Source organism: Acinonyx jubatus, chromosome F2 (genome assembly GCF_027475565.1).
Source record: "Acinonyx jubatus isolate Ajub_Pintada_27869175 chromosome F2, VMU_Ajub_asm_v1.0, whole genome shotgun sequence".
Taxonomy (NCBI): domain Eukaryota; kingdom Metazoa; phylum Chordata; class Mammalia; order Carnivora; family Felidae; genus Acinonyx; species Acinonyx jubatus.
In genome coordinates, this window is record NC_069394.1 from 19,111,536 (window position 1) to 19,132,710 (window position 21,175).

General features: G+C 43.2%; 1 protein-coding gene across 2 annotated transcripts in view; it reads left to right on the forward strand.

The window, feature by feature from the left end:
• The window catches only part of SNTB1 (syntrophin beta 1), a 237,994-nt gene that overhangs the window by 207,477 nt on the left and 9,342 nt on the right, over nt 1-21,175 (forward strand). For both annotated transcript variants that reach the window (XM_027063978.2, XM_053208329.1), the window contains exon 6: nt 20,183-20,379. In XM_027063978.2, coding sequence (XP_026919779.1) covers nt 20,183-20,379 — 197 coding nt within the window. The remainder of the gene's footprint in view (nt 1-20,182; nt 20,380-21,175) is intronic.

Here is a 21,175-nt window from a genome sequence, read left to right on the forward strand (position 1 = left end):
CAGCATCGCAACCTCAGCGCCTACCATGTAAACATAAAAGAGAGCAGTGGCAATGGTTGACCTCCCAGTTAACTGCCTCCTCTTTCCCAAATTAGCCAGCCTCACTACTGACCTGCTGAAGAAAAGTGTGTTATCGCATGTGCGTATTAGCCCTAGGAGCAATGATCAAATTAGGCTCATAATCATGCCCTTGGTCTCCAGCTGGTAGTCTGTTTGGCAGAGGATGTTCAAGATGTGAAGGCGGGCCTGGCTGTTCATTCTTAGCTCATCCCCTCAAGCTAGAGTTTCCGTCTTAGTTTTCCTCCTGCCGGAAGAGTGCTTCGCCTGGGCTAATCATGTCCCCTCCCTCTTTGAGAGTCCTCTCATCTGTTAAATGCATCTGTTAAATGCTGCTGTCTCTCCAAAGCCTAGCAGAGATAGACTTTGAGAAAATAGGTTTCTAACGGACCCTTTGGCTGGTGGGGCAGCCGCCATGGTTTGCGTGCCTTGGATAGGATCGTCTTCCCTCCGCAGCCCTGTGGATGTTCCTAGAGAAGGACTTTTGGAAAGTAGACAGAAACAAAAACAAAAACAAAACAAACAAACAAACAAACACAAGGAAAACGACCCGTCCCATCCCTGGAATCACATGATCACACTGAGGGGTCGCAGCCCTTGAGTGGCTCCAGGCTATGGAGCAGGGTTTACCTCAGCTGAAGACAGAAACCATTCTATCCTTGCAGACCGAGCTGGCTCTTGGAGATGGGAGGCTGGGCTGGCAGGGAAATCACTCCCGGAAGAGGTAGAAGTCAAAGGGAAACTCTGGATCCTTCCGTTACAGAAGTTACCCCAGTGCTTCCGTTAGCTGCTTCCCTAGCCACATAGCTAAGCTCATAAAGTGACATATTTACTTTGTTTATTCCATAGTCACATATGACAGCGTGTCCCTTCTTTTTTATTGAATTCTTTTAATGTTTATTTGTTTTTGAGCGAGAGAGGCAGAGTGTGAGTGGGGGAGGGTCAGGGAGAGAGGGAGACACAGAATCTGGAGCAGGCTCCAGGCTCCCAGCCGTCAGCACAGAGTGGGACTCACAGACCAGTAGATCATGACCTGAGCCGAAGCTGGACTCTTAACCAGCTGAACCACCCAGTGCCCCCAGAGTGTGTCCTTTATATATGAGCGTTTGGGCACGTAGCCTGTCTAGTAGCATAACTTATCTCTGAGTGCAGTTTTCTGAAGGAGACTCCTGTCTTTTTAAAACCTTTTATTAAGGTGTGATTTATAAGCAGTATATACACAAATCTTAAATGTGCAGTTCAATTAATTTTTATTTATGAATACAGAGCCACGGTGTCTAAAGTTTTACTATAGGGCGTCTACTAATGAATCATCTTTGTGTCTTTTTTTTCTAACGAATCATCTTGAGTGATATTATCAAGAAGGCCAAGGTAGGACTATTTGCACATAGACCCAGGCAGTAATCAACTGGTGGCTGAGCTTTGTGGAAGGAGCGTATATCAAGGTCAGGTGTTTACATGGGTTTTATCCTATCTGGCAAAACTTCCAATTTGAGAATCACCTGGCTGTTTGGAGGTGATTCTTAACAGAGGCCAGTCCTGAGGACGCTGCCCTGGAGATTCTAGGTTCCAGAGTCAGGAGTATGTGTTTTCAACAAGCATCTGGCAGGTGTGGTCCTCAGGATGACCACATTTAACCCCCACAACCCTGGAAGGGTTAGACTTTATTCCTGTTTCACAGATAAGTAAAACGGAGGAACTAAGAGGTTAAGGAGCTCACCCTCAGTCATACAGCCAGTAAGAGATACACCTGGGATTCTGATTCTGCGTGCACCTTTTTAACCCCTGTTCTCTGCACACTCCCCAAAAAAGCACGTTCCTATTCCCTGGAGTTTTAGTGGCTCTTTGTGCCAAGCATGTCACATAAATCTTTCCTTAGCTTTCCTGACAACTCAATCACGCTATAGGTAGCCACTCAGATCACACGACAGAGTGAGGACAGGGCTCTGTATGCCATCAGAGACCTAAAGTTTCTACCCGTGGCTTAGACTGGGGGTTCTCAGAATGGGGTCCTCAGACCAGCAGCATGAGCACCCCCTGGGAACTTAGACACACGGACTCTCCACCCCACTCCAGACCGATGGAATCAGACACTGGAGGTAGGGTCCCCAGCCCGTCTTTGAGTTAACCAGCCAGCCCCCCAGGGGCTTCTGATGCAGGCTACAGTTGGAGAACCTCTGATTTGGAAGACCATGCTCTGGTGCCTCTCATACTCCCAGGGTTCACAATCAGAGGGACACTTCACGGCAGGGACGTGCATCTTTCTTCCCGGTGGTTCGTCAGAAGTCTTATGTTGCCTTATGTTGTGGTGACCACCAAAGAATTAGTTCGAGGGCTGTCCTGGGTCTAGTGCTCACAGAGTCATCAGAAGCTCCCAAAATGTGCTGTGTGGTGCCCTGCTTTTTCACTTAACATGGTCCCATAGGCATTTTCCACTGAGACTTTGCACTCTACCTTAGCTTCAGTGTAGTGACTACATAGTGTTCCATTGCATGGATGCTCTGGGGAATCCCCTGGGGCAGGTCTGGGGCACAGATTCTGGAAATTTATGGCACACCTCCAAATCCCAGCTACTTACCAGCTTTGGAAACTTGGGCAAGTTTTGTGATCTCTTATTGCCTCTTGTCCCACATCTGTAATGTGGATAGTATCTCTACCTACCTGATAAGGAGACATGGTAAGTGCTAAATAATTTGGTTATTATTACTTATTTACCTTTTCTGTATTTTGGAGTTTAATAAGTATATTTGCCACATTTTAAAAGCAGCTTCAGGGCGCCTGGGTGGCATCCAACTCTTGATTTTGGCTCAGGTCACGGTCTCACGGTTTGTGGAATCGAGCCCCACAACGGGCTCTGCTCGGAGAGCATGGAGACTGCTTAGCATTCTCTCTCTCTCTCTCTCTCTCTCTCTCTCTCTGCCTCTCTCTCCAAAATAAATAAATAAACTAAAAAAAAAAAACAAAATTTCATCACACTGGAAATCCATAGGTCATCATTATAGAACCATCTAAGAAATCTTTTCAAACCCATCCTGTTAGCAAAAAAATAAAAATAAAAATAAAGCAAACAAAAAGCCTGAAAAACCATCTCCTTAAAAAATAAAAACAACAATCTACTCCTGAAATCATTGTTGCACTAAATGCTAACTAATTTGGATATAAATTTTTTTTTCAACGTTTTTTATTTATTTTGGGGACAGAGAGAGACAGAGCATGAACAGGGGAGGGGCAGAGAGAGAGGGACACAGAATCGGAAACAGGCTCCAGGCTCCGAGCCATCAGCCCAGAGCCTGACGCGGGGCTCGAACTCACGGACCGCGAGATCGTGACCTGGCTGAAGTTGGACGCTTAACCGACTGCGCCACCCAAGCGCCCCTGGATATAAATTTTTAAAAAATTAAGTTAAAAAAAAATAAAAATAAATAAATAAATAAATCTCAAAAAAAAAAAAAAACGAAAGAAAGAACTTGGGGGAGTTGACAACTAGGGGGTTCTGTTTTGGTCTTAAAAGTAGGAGGCAAAGTCGTCTGCTGCAAATTGGGTGGGCAGGATGCTTGAAGACAGCAAGGCATTACTTCTATTCAAAACATCGTGTATGAGATTCCAAAGACTCTCTGATGAAGATTTTAATCAGAGTTGGAAATAGTAGGGAATATATCCTCATAGCTCCTCCTTCTCTTTTGCAAAAAACATGAACCCAGACTCTCTAGATAGATCCCTACCTTAGATTTTGGGTATGGGGTTTCCTCTGTGGAGGGGAATGGGAAAAGGTGGTATATAGAGGAGTAAAGGATGAGAGCAAAATCATGAATGGGTGTTGAATTCTATTTTTTCGGATACACACTGAGATGATTATGCAGTTTTGAATTACATTAATAAAGTTTCTCATGTGGAACCAAAAATAAATAAATAAATAAATTAATTAATTAATTAAAAACAACAACTTTATTTACTGGTGGAGAGGAAAGATCACAGTATTGGATTTGACACCGGGGTTCATACTCTGGGTTTGCCCAGTCAGACCCCAGTTTACAGGCTGTGTGATCTTAAGCAAATCATGTCACCTCTCTGATCCTGTTTCCTCCCCCTGAACACTAGGATCCTAATGTCTGCTGCAGAGTGATTATGAAAATGAAAGTATGGCAGTGTCAGTCAGCTGGGGCTGCCGCAACAAAATACCACTGCCTGGATAACAGATAATTACCTTCTCACAGTTCCAGAGGCTGGAAGTCAAAGACGGTGTCAGTGTGGTTGGTTTCTGGTGAGAGCCCTCTGCTTGGTCTGTGGGTGGCTGCCATCTTGCTGTGTGCTCACGTGACCTCTTTGAGTGCCTGCGGGGGGAGAGAGAATGCTGGAGCCTCTGGTGTCAAACCGCCAGAGCAGGGCCACAGCCTTAGGACCTCATTTAACCTCAATGTCCTCCTCGTTGGCCCTGTCTCTACATATAGGTGGCATTGAGGGTTAGGTCTTCAACATATGAATTGAGGGGGTGAGGGTGGGGCAGGAGTCAATCTTGAGCCTTGACAGGACAGCCTCATTTAGCAGAACACTGGCCCACAGCAACTGGGCAACTGGGCAACGGCCTGTGCCCCTCCCTCTGCCTTAGCCTTGCAAGGCAGTACTATTCAGAATGTCAGAGACAGTCTTTACTCTTGCACAAGAACTGGCCAGGGCCAGAGCCAGTAGGAAACAGGGTTCTTTTAAAATCGAGTTACTTCCTCAGACAGTTCATAGTTGATTTGTTTAGGGTTATTTTTTGTTACTTTTTTGTCGTTTCTTCCTTTCTTTCCCTTTTTCTTTCTTTCTTTCTTTCTTTCTTTCTTTCTTTCTTTCTTTCTTTCTTTCTTTCTTTCTTTCTTTCCTTCTTTCTTTCTTTCTTTCTTCTTTCTTTTCTTTCTTCTTTCTTTCCTTCCTTTCTTTCTTTCTTTCTTTCTTTCTTTCTTTCTTTCTTTCTTTCTTCCTAACTTCCTTCCTTCCTTCCTTCCTTCCTTCCTTCCTTCCTTCCTTCCTTCCTTCCTCCCTTCCTTCCTCCCTTTTTTTTTTTGGAGTCCCAGGCGCATTTAATTTATATTTTTCTGGAAGATGAAAATTTGGTTGTGTTTCATAGCAGTGGCATCAGAAATGCCCACAGCACGTTCTTGGTTCGACCACCATGCAGGGAAGTTTACAAGCCGTTGCTTCTCCTGCTGACAAACGTCGATGGTGCCTACGTGCATCCGCGTTGCAATTTATAGCGGTGCACTCAGGAACTTTTCAAACACGTTGTAATATTATCTGTTCTCATCCCTCAGCTTTTCTGAGTCCTTGGGAAAACTTTTTTTTTTTTTTTTTTTTTTTTTTTTTTGCTTAGCCAAAGCTTACTTGATGTCGCTGAACATAAAGAAAAAAAGGTACTCTTGCCCATATGGAGGATGTATGTTGGTTTTTTCTTTTTTTGTCACTGTCATCATAATTGGCAAGTGTGACAGGCCTACAGGGAGAGAGGATTAAGGTGGCAGTATTTCTGGAATTCTAGAGGAGATTTAACCCAGAAATTCTGCACACCCAGTTCCAGTGGTTGGCAAAAGATTGGGAAGCACAGAGCTTGCAAAAGTAATGAGGCTCTGAGCCCAGCTGTCCCACCTGTGGGCCCGAGAGAAGGGGTGGGGTCTCTGGGGAAGAGGAACTGATGAATTGCACTTTGCTCCCCTGATGCCACTTGGGAGCCAAAGGCACTGGAACTTGTATTAAACATGTTGGGTAATCTTTGTTGTCTAAGGAACTAACCTGTTTTCTCAGTGCTAAAAGGAATTGCTGCCCCAGGCCAGCCTCAGAAATTTTAGGAATGCTTTCCACTGGGGAAGTTTGGCCAGTCGCATTTGTCAAACATTCAACTACAATCAGCTTGTGGTTTTCACACTAAGCGTGGGAGGCTTCTTCACTCTTAGGGAATGTGAGCCTGTGCCATAGGCATTCCCTAGGGCAGCATAAGAGGATCTGCATGCCCATGGAACCACACTGTGTCAGCCTGAGAAGAGTGGAGTTGGCCTTCACACCCATTCTTCCCGTTTGTGTGAACCATACCTGGTGTTCACACTAATGGCCAGCCTCCTTCCTGTCCTCCTTCCTGTTAATCCAGAAGCTCCTCAGAGTTGGGTGGGAGATAAGCAGAGTGAGGGGGTCCAGGGACTTTGGAGTCAGACAAGGAGTTGACCCTGAGACCTCTACTTGCCATGTGATCTTGGGCAAAATATCAATTTCTCCGAATCCAAGCCTCATCTCTGTGAAGGGCAGTAGTATCTTCTGCTTCATTCAGCTATTGATAGGAACTATTAAGACAGTAAATGTAAGTGTTTAACATATGACTGAGACATAATAAGTGATTGATAAATGTTAGCAATTGTTAATATTGAAAAAATTAATTGAAATTGATGTATGAACAACTGATAAGTAAGTAGACATATTTGATTCCACATGTAATACTGCATTTATCAGGGACTCCTAGTGTCTTAGATCAAAGTTGTTGAGATATAAGGACTGGGCTAAGAGTTTGTTGCTTTAATTTGTAGGGAGGGGGAAGTGAGAGATGGAATGGGGAGACTGGAACCCCTCCACTCACACCAGAAAGCTAGTCCTTTTTTTTTTGGAGAGAGAGAAAGAATGAGCGGAGAAGAAGCAGAGAGGGAGAGAGAATCCCAAGCAGGAGCAGCTCCACAACCTGAGATCTCACAACCTGAGATCATGACCTCAGTCCAAATCAAAAGCTGGACACTTAACTGACTGAGGCACCCAAGTGCAACACTGCAGGAAGGTAGCCTATTGATGGCTTCTTCCTTGGGGCAAGAATGTCCAGTTCAGTTTAAGAAAAATGTTTCACAGTCTCCTGTTAGGGGCCAACATTGTACCAAGGGCTGATGGTTGGGGAATTATAAAAAAAAAAAGAAAGAAAGGAAGGAAGGGAGGGAGGGAGGAAGGAAGGAAGGAAGAAAAATATGAGACATAAAAGCCAAGTGTTATAAAAGCTAATTTTTCAGGTTATTCATTCATGGTTTTATTTTCCAGCAAAACAGGATAGATTTTAATTGTCATTACTTTCCATGGAGAAGTTCTTGAAGATCTTTTTAGTGTACCTATTGTATACATATTGTGATATATGTTGAACTAATTAAAACACAGATGGGATAAGGGAATGTGGAAGAGATAACCAGAAAACTCAAAGAATATATTTAAAAATTAAAGTTCTAATATTGCTAAGGGTTAAAAAAAAAAGAAAGACTATGAACTTGAAAGGAAGACTTTCCAAGACATTAGGCTATCATATGTGAGAACATTCATCAGGCTGTAAGCCTTGTTCATCTCTGGAGATGGCAAGTGCATGGGGGTGAATTAAATCTGTGGGTGACCTGAAGAGTTCATTATTCTCTCTCTCTCTCTCTCTCTCTCTCTCTCTCTTAAATATAATTTATTGTCAATTTGGCTAACATACAGTGTATACAGTATGCGCTTGGTTTTGGGGGTGTATTCCCATGAGTCATCACTTGTATACGACACCCAGTGCTCATCCCAATAAGTGCCCTCCTCGATGCCCATCACCCATTTTCTCCTCTCCCCTCTGTGCCTCCCCATCAACCCTCAGTTTGTTCTTTGTATTTAAAAGTCTCTTATGGTTTGCCTCCCTCTCTTTAATTTCCTTTCTATCTACAGTTGACACGCTGGAGTTTGGCCCCTTTTCCTGGTATAGTGGAAAGTTTATAGACTTTATAGTCATGTGGGTTCCTATTCTGGACAATCACCTGGCCAGCTACCACTTGAGCACACAGAACCATGGATTCCTTGTTGGTAAAGCAGAGCATGTGATACGCTTTCCAGGGCATCGTGGAGACCCAGGGAGATAGTGCGTCAGTGCAACGAGTCACAGAACAGGCATCGGTTTTCCTCCCTCCACATTACTGCTAGCAGCTGGCTGTGGGAGGTCATGAGACCAGGGAGAACATGTGTCCGGGTCTCTGGAAATCCAGCTGGATTTACTAAAAGTCAAAAATTGGCTCTTTTGCTGCTCATTCTCCTATATCACCTCGGTCTTTGCTTACAGTCAGTATCCCTCAGTGGTATCTTTTGGAGAGATGGGACCTTGCCTAACCTTTCAAAAAAAATTTTTTTTTAATGTTTATTTACTTTTGAGACAGAGCATGAACGGGGGAGGGTCAGACAGAGAGGGAGACACAGAATCCGAAGCAGGCTCCAGGCTCTGAGCTGTCAGCACAGAGCCCGACACGGGGCTCAAACTCACGGACCGCGAGATCGTGACCTGAGATGAAGTCGGACACTTAACCGACTGAGCCACCCAGGCACCCCTTTGCCTAACCTTTCAGCACCGTGTTCAGATGAAAGTTTAGGAGGTAGAAAGGAGGCAGTTGTGAGCTCTTCTTGGCTGAGGGGCAGCATGCTGGTTTCTGAGCAGCCCTTCCGCCCTGACAGTCCAGAGCTTACTAGTGACTTTTCTTTCCCCTCACTTCTTTCCTAGTCAGCCCGTTGACTGCTGGGCTCCGGTGACTAGTGGATGGAAGTAATCAAGTGCACCAGAACCATTTAAGGGATCTGAACAGTTGTTTTTCTTTTTCTTTCTTTCTTTCTTTCTTTTTTTTTTTTTTTTTTTTTTTGGCTTGCATTGTGGCATATGCTGGGAGATGCTAATTACAGCAATTAAGCAAGAATGTAATATTGCTTAGCAACCCAGTTACCTAATATGTAATTTTACTAATTTGGCTGAATCTGTGTGCTGTAACTGTTTTTGTTTTAATTAAGGATATTAATAATAATGTTTTTGTGTGGGACATTTCATGCAGCATTTTCTAACACCTATATCCGGAATTAAATTAGTGCATAAGCATCCTTTGTGAGACAGGTTTTTTTGTTTTTGTTTTTCTCAAAACCAGGCATGCAAAGGGATGTGAGGATCCAGAAACTGTGTGCAGCCTAGTACCTCAGTAGAGACACCTTTTGCTTGACCTTCTTTGGACATGAAGGAATTTCTACCACCAGGTTCCCCCAAATATTGAACAAAGAATTTGACCTTCAAGTGGGTTTATCCCACAGCCACATGGAGCCTTGTGGGGTCCACCTTGTGTTCCACTTTGGGCAGTGAAGTCATTTAAAAACATTTCACCCTTAGGGCGCCTGGGTGGCGCAGTCAGTTGAGTGTCCAACTTCAACTTAGCTCATGATCTCACAGTTTGTGGGTTGTGGGTTTGAGCCCCACATCGGGCTCATATGCTGTCAGCTCAGCACCTGCTTTGGATCCTCTGTCCCGCTCTCTCTCTGCCCCTTCCCTGCTCATTCTCTCTCTCTTTCAAAAATAAGTAGACATTATAAAAATAAAAACATTTCACCCTTTCTTTTTCTGGGTTAGGGACCCATTTATATATAAATCTTTAAATTTATGTACACTGTATCCATGCTAGCCATGAATGTGAAATCTTACTGACTTACTTTGTTGATAAAATGGTACCTTCCACTCTCAGACCAGAAAAGGTTAACTCTGACTCCCTAAACAAGTCACTGCTAAAAACACCAGTTGCTAAAGATGGATTTGAAGGAAGAAACAGGAGATGGATGTTAGGCTAATCCCATAGAGTATCTCATCCCAATTACCTTTCAAGATCACTTTTTGCCAGGATTGAGTTAATCTGGAAATGAGCATTTAGCAGATGTAAACCCAAGTTCTTTGGATCTAGCATGAACTACGGTTTCATGATGGGAGACTGAGGGTGGGAGAGAAATCACAGTATCTCATAACAGTCATTAATCACAAACTTCTTAGAAAATAATCCTCCTTGTATTCTAGCTATTCATTCAACAAATATTTGCTGAGTGCTTGCCACGTGCCTGGAATTGTTCTAGGTTGTACACATACAGTTGGGAACAATCAGATAAAAAGTCCCGCCCTGATTGACCTAATGAGAATAGTGGCTATTCCTACATATTCTGTTCCAGGCGCTGTTCCACACAGCATTCATATAACTCATTTCATCCTTAGCAACAATACAATGAGGTAGGCATATTGCTACCCCCAGTTTGCATTTGAGGCATCTGAGGCGTGGAGAGTGTTTGAGACTTGCTGAGGTCGCACAGTTGGCAAATAGCCCAGTTGGGCTATCTGACTCTCTCCTCTGTCCCCTCATCTCTGTGGCTTCACTCTCCAGGCCCACTCGGTTTATATGGACCTTTCATTTGTTCCCTTATTCATACTTCCAGATAATAGGAAATGTCACATCTTGTTGGAGTTGGTGGAGTTTGCTTCCAACCATGGGCATGTGTATTTGACTTCCGTAACCAGAGAACAAAGCATGTCCTTGGGTTTCTCACACAGTTTCAGATAAAACTTAGAAATTGGGTGTGAATTACAGCTTGAAAGCCTGTCCCAGGGTGCCGGTATTTTTCCCTGACTGGGTAAGAGAGTTATCTTCTCTTGAGAGACAGCTTTTCCTTGGTTGCTATAGTTTAGTCCCTGCCACAGATAAGAGACAGATGGTCATATTTTTAAGGATACACAAATAGCTTAAAATGTAAAATAATTGAAATATAAATAATAGCTATTTCAGAGTCCCCCTTGAGACTGCAGATCAGAAAATATCCTTGGGAAGAATCTTGGGAGGCATGTAAAGAGGCTGTTCTGCAAGAATAGGACAAACTCTGGGGCGCCTGGGTGGCTCAGTCGGTTAAGTGTCCAACTTCAGCTCAAGTTGTGATCTAATGGTTAATAGGTTTGAGCCCCGCGTCAAGCTCTGTGCTGTCAGCTCAGAGCCTGGAGCCTGCTTTGGATTCTGGGTCTCCTCTCTCTGTCCCGCTTCCCCACTTGTGCTCTGTCTCTCAAAAATAAATCTAAAAACTTAAAAAAAAAATAGAATAGGACAAACTCCAAACTTTAGCAGACACATTCTATTCCTTAAGCCCTACCTTTCTAAATGTCACGTGATGACTTTTAAAAATCTTAATGTCCAGCTGACATTTACTTGCTACTTAGTGTCCAGAATCTGGCTATGGTAATGTGTTCCTAAGCGTGGTCTGCAAGTGAAGAGCCCATTAGGGGGCCTTTTCACTGCCGCACGTTTCATAGCATTTCAGAATAGGTCAGGCGTGTGTGTGTGTGTGTGTGTGTGTGTGTGTGTGTGTGTGTGTGCTTTCCTTTGCAAAATTGAACTCACATTTTTTAAACATTTTGGAAAACTTGTATTCATGCAGTTGTTCAGCCAACAGGTAGTGAATCCCACATGTCAGGTAGAATGCCAGGCACCACAGAATCAAGGAGAGATGCTCCTACCCTGAAGAGCATCTGAATCTAGCAAGGGAGAGGAGATGGTAATCGTAAATGCTGTGTAGGGACCCGGAAGAGGGGCACCTACCTTAAGGAGACCATACTGCATTTGGTCTGGAGCTCCAGAAGATTGCTGTGCTGTCCACAGCAAGTTTGTTTCCTCCCACATATTTTTACCCTGGACCTGTCAACTTCAACACTTGAGCAACAAACCCCACAGAGTGGTGTCCAAGGACCCCTGCTGGCTGCCATGGAGGCTGTCTCAGTCTTCCTGGAAGACCTCCTACCTCACCCTGCATCCCTGGAAGGAAATCGTCTGCTCCAAATGTGGCTCTTCCTGGATGGGCCAAGGTTCAGGGATGGCTTTGATCCGACTGTAGACTCTCAAGGGGAGAAGTGTCTCTACTGTCCCCAGGAAGTCCCTGTCCAGCCTATGCTTGAGCACTTCCACAGACATCGTGGACACTTATGCCTGCCCCTCCCTCCCTCCATTCCTCACACAATGTCTTCTCTTTGCCAGACAGGATATATCCAAACGATGTTCTTTCTGAAGCAGTTTTGGGTACTCTGCTGTTTTGATCATTGTCTTCAGCATTAGGAGTCTTGCGTGGAACTGTATTTCGGTATTACTGCTTTCCTTTGTAATTCTATTTACTTTATGATTTATACACATTGTTCAGAATAACGGTCCACAGGGCTTGGTGCCTAGGACTGAATGCTGCGTTTTAGGCATGGTCTGACCAGCATAGGGCCACACAGGGCCAGCACCTGCTCTCATTCTGTTAATTGAGTTTAAATTCACGTTAGTGCTGTTGGTAGCTCTGAGTCAACTAATTTCCAGTGGTGCTTCTACATCAAGTCTCTCCCATTCTAATTTTGTCGTTGTCGTTGTTTGTTTTGGGCTCAAACTACAGTGCTTAGCAGTCTTCCGTCTTGATTCTATATTTCGTCTTCTTACCAATTTTGGGTCATCTGCTGACTTGAAGTGCATGCCCTCTTCATACAAGTCACTGATAAAAATGTTTAACAGGACAGGACTAAGGCCATAGCTCTGCCTCCATTCCTAATTAAATTGACTCGTGATGTCTATGACTCCTTAACAAAGTACTCTTCCAGCTGACAAGCTTTGTACCCAAAACTTATTCCTTTTAAGTCCAAATGAATATTAAAGGAAACTGTCAGTACATTTTTTTTTCTGAATACTTACTTCATCTATTACTTTTCTAATAATCTGGTTTCTGGATAAAACAGTTGGTGTAAGGAAGCCATATAGGCCCTCATGGACTCCTATTTCCTATTTTCCAAAGTCAAAAAAAGAAGGAAAGAAAGAAAGAAAGATTGCTTTTAAAAATCCATTACTGGGGTGCCTGGGTGGCTTTGTCAGCTGAATGTCTGACTCTTGATCTCATGGATTGTGAGATAGAGCCCCGCATCAGGCTGTGTGCTGAGAGCACAGAGTCTGCTTGGGATTCTCTCTCTGCCCCTCTCTCTTCCCCTCCCCCATTCACTCGCTCTAATTCTCTCAAAATAAAGAAACATTTTTTAAAAAATCCATTACTGAATTTTGCCTGGGAACAGGGCCAAAGAATCTATTTTATTCCATGTTTTGAAAACCAAGATATAATTTTCACTTTTCCAGTTCACTTTTTTAGAATAGTCTGACTTGTTCTCCCTGATTTCCCAAAGGTCCCCGCAGAGTTTCAATTATGAAGCATCTAAGCCCTTCCGGTAGGTTGGTGTGTAATCTTCCCAGGAAGGACTTGAGTTCATTTGAAGCATCAGGGTGCTCTCTTCCAAATGCCACTCCCTTCTTTGCTTCCACTGCCCCTTTCTTAGGCTCACATCTCAAAAATGTTATTTTCATAAAGCAGCAAAGCAAGAATTCACAAGTTATATTTTCTTTCAGCCACTCATCAATAACACTGTTTGCCTGGAGATACAGAGCTGCCTAGTCCTTGTCTTTGTACACCATAGACATCTAAAAATAGCCCCTTGTGTTGTATTTGCCATTGTTAGGAAACCTTCCCTCATAAGGACCCTCGATTGCCCATCTAAAGGTTTCTTTTGAATAGTGGTTTGACTCCCAGGGAAAACATCCTGTCCTTTGCAGTGGACATGGCCCTTGTGGGTCCTGGTGTTACTTAATTTAGAGCCTAGGTATAAGGGGGGCACCTGGGTGTCTCAGTCGGTTAAGCATCTGACTCTTAATCTCAGCTCAGGTCATGGTCTCATTGTTCATAGGATCGAGCCCCACGTCGGACTCCATGCTGACAGCACAGAGCCTGCTTGGGATTCTCTCTGTCACCCTCTCTCTCTGACCCCCTCAAAGTAAATAAATAAACTTAAAAAAAAAGAACCCAAGTATTGGATTCCTAAGATCTTAAGGACCTTATACAATATTGCTTTAACTTCTGTTGATCTGAGGTACCTGTGAGCCCTCTGAGATGCTCAGTGAACAATCAGACAGTACATTATCCAGTAGTGTATATCCAATATTATTTTATTGGTTGGAGCTGTAAATATACAAGTTCACCTCAAGAGAATGATTTCACAGAACATTTATAAATGTAATCGTTCCACTATTTTTCTCTATCTCTTCCTTGTAGCTGCCACTCCTATCACTGTGGCAGCCCACATAATAAAAAAGAGGTAAGAGAAAGGATCTTGGTCCTACCCTGTCCAGTGGCCTTGTCTCATTTTTGCAATGCCATGATTTGTAAACTAACCAACTCTGTTTGGACTTCTCAAGATGGCATAGTGGCGCATGTCCACATCTCTACATGTTGTCATCCACTTATTACTGTTGGCCACAAAAAGCAATTCGTTGGGGATGATATAAAGAACAAGGAAATCTATTATTTCCGATATCTTGGTAGGGATGAAATGACAATTATGTTGATAAATGTAGGCTTTCTTTGTTCTTGTGCCAGAATCCACTGCTGCCTTTCCTATGACGGGACAGCTTTCTCTTGAGGTTCCAGTTCACCCTCTGAAGGAAGATCTTCTTAATAATCAGATTGCCCCAATGAAGAGGAATAATTCTCCATCCGTCCACTTGACTCTGGCTCATCTCTTCCACTTGTCATCTGCCAGAGGCTGGTTCTGACTTTCTTTTATATTCTAGGAGTGAGCCTCTAAGAACTGGGGCAGAACCTGAAGTGAACTTCATCTCCTCCAACCTTGGGCCACATCTGTTGTACTCACACCATGCCTAGCCTTGGGTCTGCATAGAGTAGGTGCATTTATGAGTTGGCTATGGCTGCCATAACAAAATACTACAAAGCAGGTGACATAAGCAACAGAAATTTATTTTCTCATGGTTTTAAAGGATAAAAGTTCAAGATCAATGTGCCATCAGGGTTGGTTTCTGGTGAGGGTTTTCTTCCTGGCTTATAGACAGCTGCCTTCTTGCTCTGTCCACACTTGGTCCTTGCTCTTTGTGTGTGTGTGTGTGTGTGTATGTGTAGGGAGGGAGATCTCTGGCATCTCTTTTCCTGTAAGGGCAGCATCCTATTGGTTAAGGGCCCACACTTATGCCCTTACTTAACCTTATATAGTCTGTATTTCCAAATACAGTCACATGGGCAAGGGCTTCAACATAGGAATTTTAGGGGGACACAGTTCAGTCCGTAACAGGGAAGTATTCCATAAATGTTTGTAGGATGTATCAGTTGGCAAATGGCGAAATCTTGATTGATTGATTGAATGAATGAACTTCGTGACTTTTTTGGTGATCCTTTGGAAGTAGAGAAGAGACCTGAACAGAGCGGGAAGCTCCTCTAAGGCCCCTTGGAGCACCCTGAATCAAAAAAGATTCTGTAACTTCAACTGGCAGGTCTCAGGGTCTCTTCTGTCTCATTTGCCAGAGGTCAGTTGGTTTGTGTAAGGGATTAATGAGGCCACAGGTGTAAGTTCCATCCCACACGGCTCAGTTAACTCCATGTTGAGAAAGGCTCTTCCATGGCAGGTGTTAAGTCTGAAGAGCGAGGCATGGACAGTTTAGAATAACCTAGACATACGGACATGTAGGGCCACAGAGAGGAGCTCATCCACTGTTCCAACACTGAATTGACACTAATGTTATACAAACAACAAACAAAGCATGTTTGTCGCTCTGAGTCAGAATGCATGTATTTTTCAGTGGAATACAAGCTCTGGTCCTAAAAATTAAAGTGAAAGATCTGACTTCATTCCAGCCTCATAGCCTTCTAAGGTGAATCTTTAAATTGTAAAGTATCTGTTGCTAAGTGGAGATTTCAAGATTAAAAAAAAAATACCATAAGAAGAAATGAAATGACCCATAAAATGACTCAGCATTTTAATGGATTTGTTTCCAGGTTTTTCTCTTACATGGTTGAATTGTGTATCTGGAGACTTTCGGTAGATACATACACATTTCCCCATATTTGCCATCCGTGTTTATAAAATAACTTTCAAGATCTGTGTAATACTTTGCGCAGAGGAGTACATGTACCTATATGCATTGTGTGGATACTGGGATGTAGTTCGCTTGATTTAAATTTTTTTTTTATGTTTATTCACTGAAAGAGAGAGACAGAGCACAAGCAGGGGTGGGGCAGAGAGAGAGGGGGACACAGAATCTGAAGCAGGCTCCAGGCTCTGAACTGTCAGTCCAGAACCCGACACGGGGTTCGAACTCAGGAACTGCGAGATCATGACCTGAGCCGAAGTCGGATGCTCAACCGACTGAGCCACCCACGCGCCCCAATTCACTTGTTTTTAATCTGGAAGATGTTTTTGTTACCAGTATGTACATGAGGTAGCGGAAAATAAATTTGCTTTATCTGATTGTTTACCTACAGCTTGGCACATTTCATTAACCAATATTGGTGTACTCAAAAGAATACATTATTCAGCATGTCTGCTATTTTTCAGATAGCAAATCAACTTGTTCTTTAATATAGATATTAGATAATTCACACTTGATCAGTGGAAAAATCAATTTCTTCTCTTCCCTTTTCTTTTGAATGAAATTTGGCGAGGAGACGAATAACAAATATAGAAGTGGTGCTCCCTCTTAACTCACTGGGTTTCCCCATCAAGGACGCCCTGTGCATAGTGTTGGTCCGCTAGATACAGGCCTTTCTCATACCTTGTTAGAGTCAGTTAGTAATTTCATTCCCTATACCCAGACCTACCAAGTGCAAATTTTCCAACAAATTAAATTTCCAGTTATTATTGGCTTTGATTTTATAGTCTCTCTGGAGAAAAATTAATATTGGTAGGAAATTCATAAAAAAGTGACATTCTCCGTGAGGGTGGTACATCTTCTTCTCCCTTCACTTGTGCCTCAGTGTTACATTTGCACTGGCCCTGATTGTGACAGCGCTGATGCCCCCTCGGTGGACATTTAGGGTATAACAAATGAGAACATGTCCGGCTAGGGAAGGCGTAAGGGAACTAACGTTTACTGAATGCTTGTGATGATCACTAAATACTGAATTAAGTGCTTTTTTTTTTGTACTTTATTATAAAGAATCCCAAGCATGGGAGGCAGGAGTTGTATTTTTAAAATAAGGAAACCGAGAGGTGTCTGGCTGGCTCAGTTGGTAGACCGTGTGACTCTTGATCTCTCAAGATTGTGAGTTCAAGTCCCACATTGAGCGTGGAGCCTACTAAAAGAAAAATTCATCTTGCTTATATTAAAATAAGGGAAATGAGGGTAGGGGCACTAAGGGATAGGGTAAGGGTATGGAAATAATACTCAGTACAAACCATATGCTGGGTCTGTGCTAGGTATGGACAGATTAGAATATTATTATTTTATGGATTTCACAGATTATTTCAGTTGATCTTTAAAACACTACCTTATGAAGTAGGGATTCCTAGAACATTCGACACATGGCAGAATAGGGGTCTCATGAGGGCTTTTATGCCCCCCAAACCTTGTTATCTCTCTTCAGTTTACAGTGCAGCTGGCCAGCTGTAAAAAAAAATGCCAATTTTTTTTTTAAGTTATATTTATTTAAGGAATCTCTACATACCATGTGGGGCTCGAACTCAGGATCCAAGATCTGGCTGAGCCAGCCAGATGCCCCCAACCTATACAGATTTTTAAGAGTTTTAAAAAGGAAAAGCTAGATGTATTTCCTCAAGTAACTAAAACTTAAACACCATCAAGTATAAAAAACATATTTACGCAACTAAGAAAACAATATAAATCCTTGTTTTTTATAAGTACGTTTCTTTTTTTTTTAGTTTGACATTTTTTTAATGTTTATCTTATTTATTCTTTTGAAGAGAAAGAGAAAGTGTGTGTGTGCATGTGCACACAAGCATGTGTGCACAGGCATGTGCAAGAACAGGAGAGTGGCAGAGGGAGAAGGGTGTGAGAATCTTAAGTACTCTCACAATCGTGAGATCATGATCTGAGCCAAAACCAGGAATCAGACGCTTAACCAACTGAGCCACCCAGGCACCCTGACAGTTTGACTTTTGAACAAAAGAATACATTTTTTAAAAATAGGATGGAATAAATTCAAAAATCCATATTTGTACCTTATCTTAATGAATTTTTACCTGGCTCTCAATCCCTTTATAACCCATGTTAGGCTTTTGAGAAATGCTTTCTTTTTTCTTTAGCCTCACCAAGACTTTGAAACCCATGTCAACAGACAGTTCCCTTCACACTGTCCCAGATTCTTCTCTCAATGAGATTCATGGAACTTCTCTTTTATTATTACTTTCTATTAAGGTATAACTGACAAATAAAGCCTAATGTGCACAATGTATATATGGTGAGATGATTACCACAATCACGTTAATTAATACATCTATATTCTCAATATAGTTACTTTGGTGTGTGTATGGAGGGAATAGCCTAAGGTCTATTCTCTTAGTAAATTTCAAGTATACAATACAGTATTATTAAGTATAGTGATCATGGTGTACATTAGATCCTCAGGGGTTATTCATCTTATGACTAAAAGTTTGTACCCTTTGACCAACATCTCTCTGTTTCTCCCACCTTGTAGCCCTGGCAACCATCATTCTACTCTGTTTCTATGAGTTTGACTTTTTTTCAGATTCCACATATGAATGATACCACCATTTGTCTTTTTCTGCCTGCCTTATTTTACTTAGCCATAGTGCCCTCCATATTCACCCATGCTCTTGCAAATGGCAGGGTTTCCTTCTTTCTTAAGGCTGAGTAATATTCCAGGATGTGTGTGTGTGTGTGTGTGTGTGTGTGTGTGTACCACATTTTTAAAATCCATTTATCCATCGATGGACATTTAGGTTGTTTTTATATCTTAACTATTGTGAATATGCTGTAACAAACTTGGGGTTGCAGATACCTCTCTGAGATACTGAGTGCACTTTCTTCAGACATATTCCCAGAATTGAATTGCTGGATCTTATGGTAGTTCTAATTTCAGTTTTTTTGCAGAACCTCCATACTATTTTCCATGGTGGCTGCACCAATTTGCATTCCCACCAACAGTGCGCAGGGGGTCCCTTTCCCCCACATTCTTGCCAGCCTTCATTATCTCTTGGAATCTTCTCTATCTTCAAAGAATTTTACGATCAAAAAGCTTGTCAACAAACCTTTTTCTTCAAGGTGGCGTTGCAAACCACCCCCGCCACCAATTCCAGCTTTGTGAGTAAAAGAAAGCTTTTCAGAGTTGTACAAGAAGCTTGTTGCTAGAAATCCAACAGGGTACTGTGTTTGATTTCACCGGTAATTTTGCTCTGCAGTGTCTAAGCTTACAAGAGGAGATGAGCTTTTGGGTTTCTTTGTGCAATTTTTAATCTAGGGGTAACAAGCCCCTTGCCTAAAAAAGTCAGTCTCCCATCTCCCTTCCACTGAGTTAATAGACACCTGGAATTTCTCTGGCAAATGGTAGTGTTTCTTTCTGTACCAAAAGATAAGACTGAAAATGCAAATATCCTGGGGAGAAGTCACATTTACTAGATTATACTCGTGCTATCCTGCAAATGATTGATACGGGCGTCTCTTCCCAAAGAAGTTTGAGATATCAGACATCGAGGAGCAGGAGAGATCCAGGGGTTTAAAGGGGAGGCGTGAGAAGGAGGAGCCAGTGCCTGCTCAGGGGGTAGGGCTCAGAGACTGTGATTCCTCACGGTTTCCGTCTGGCCTTTCAGAAAATATTTACGATGGGAGTCACATTTTATGCTTTAAAGCGTGCGCTTTAAAGTCAGTGTGCAAACTGTGGCAAAAAGCACTCTTGGAAATCCCTTAAATCTTCCAGTAAGTGCCATTCTTTCCATTTCCCAGGAAGCCCAGCATCGCCAGTTATTCCTAGGTGTTACCACTGCTGCTTCTTCAGTGGAGTCCCGTGGTGGTTTGCTTGTGTTTGGAGGCTGTGTGCTTAAAAAACGCATTCGGTACACCCAGATGAGCCAAACTGCAAGACATGCAGGGGGACGGAGGCTAAGCCAGGAAACAATGTTGTGCTCGCACCGGGACATACTTATGCCCAGGAATGGAATGGGGAGGACTATACACACTATTTAAGTTGTTCTCGCTCTCACTTTCTCAATTCTCTTTTTGGCCCAGTGGGTATCGTGGAACTTGTCTCGTGGGAGTTAAAGGCATGTGATTCAACTCCTCTGCACATTCAGCCAGATACAGCTCCCTGGGCACTTTCTAAATCTCACCGTAGCCCTGGAGAGGGACTGGCAGAGCAGAAGGCAGAAAACCACGGGGGACACTGGGGTTAAGCTGGACCCTTTGGTCCTAGGTCAGAAAAATGAGAGCAAATCAATGTGGAAGCTTTGATCAGATGACAGGTCAGGTGAACACAGTGGTTTACAGTTTGATGGAGATTTGTCTCTCTTTCTCGACAGGCTGGTCCATTCAGGTCCGGCCAAAGGATCGCCCCAGGCTGGTGTGGATCTGTCCTTTGCTACTCGAACAGGCACCAGGCAGGGGATCGAGACACATGTCTTCAGGGCCGAGACCAGCAGGGACCTCTCCCATTGGACGCGGAGCATCGTACAGGGATGTCACAACTCGGCAGAACTCGTCACCGAGGTCACCACAGGTGAGCACTGCTGGCTGACACAGGACCGGCACGCCCTCTCCTGTGCCCTGGCCTCAAAGTAGTTTCCACTATTGGCCTTTTTGGCTGTGGAGAATTCCAGAAGTACACTTAAATTCTTCCAAATTAAGGCACTGTATGCCCTACTGAAAAGCAAGCCTTTCTCCTCCTTCATTCAAGAAAAGTTGGTAACTTGGAGAGTCAGATGTAATTTTCCTACTTGTGTAACCCTGGGTGGCTTCCTGGAGGCATGTACTTTGGAGGCCCAAACTAGTAGGATTCTTGTTATCAACAACAGAGACTGACTCTGAGTAGCTTATCACAGAATACAATTCTTGCACATTAGTGTTGGTAGCTCACAGAGTTGTTTACAAAACTGGGGAACCAGTTGGTGAAAAAGAGCGGGAAACAGACGTGTCTAGCTGGGGTGAAGCAGCAAAGGGGAAACCACCAGTGACCCCTGCCCCTGGTATAGATGGAGAAGCCGAGGCTGGATGGAAGGAACACACAGTGAGTGCAGCCATGTTCCTGCAGAGCTCTACGACAGGGCCGGTTAGTGTGGAAACTGGGATTTGTATAAAGAAGGAAGAACCTTCTATACTGTACTATTTATTGAGTGCTCACAACGTGCCAGGCATCTCATCTACTGCCTCTCAGTGTTTTTCTTTTTCTTTTTTTTTTTTAAGTTTATTTATTTATTTTTGAGAGAGCGAGAAAGAGAGCGTGTGAGCATGGGGGAGCGGCCGGGAGAGAGGAGAGAGCACATCCCAAGCAGGTTCCTTGCTGTCAGCTCCGAATC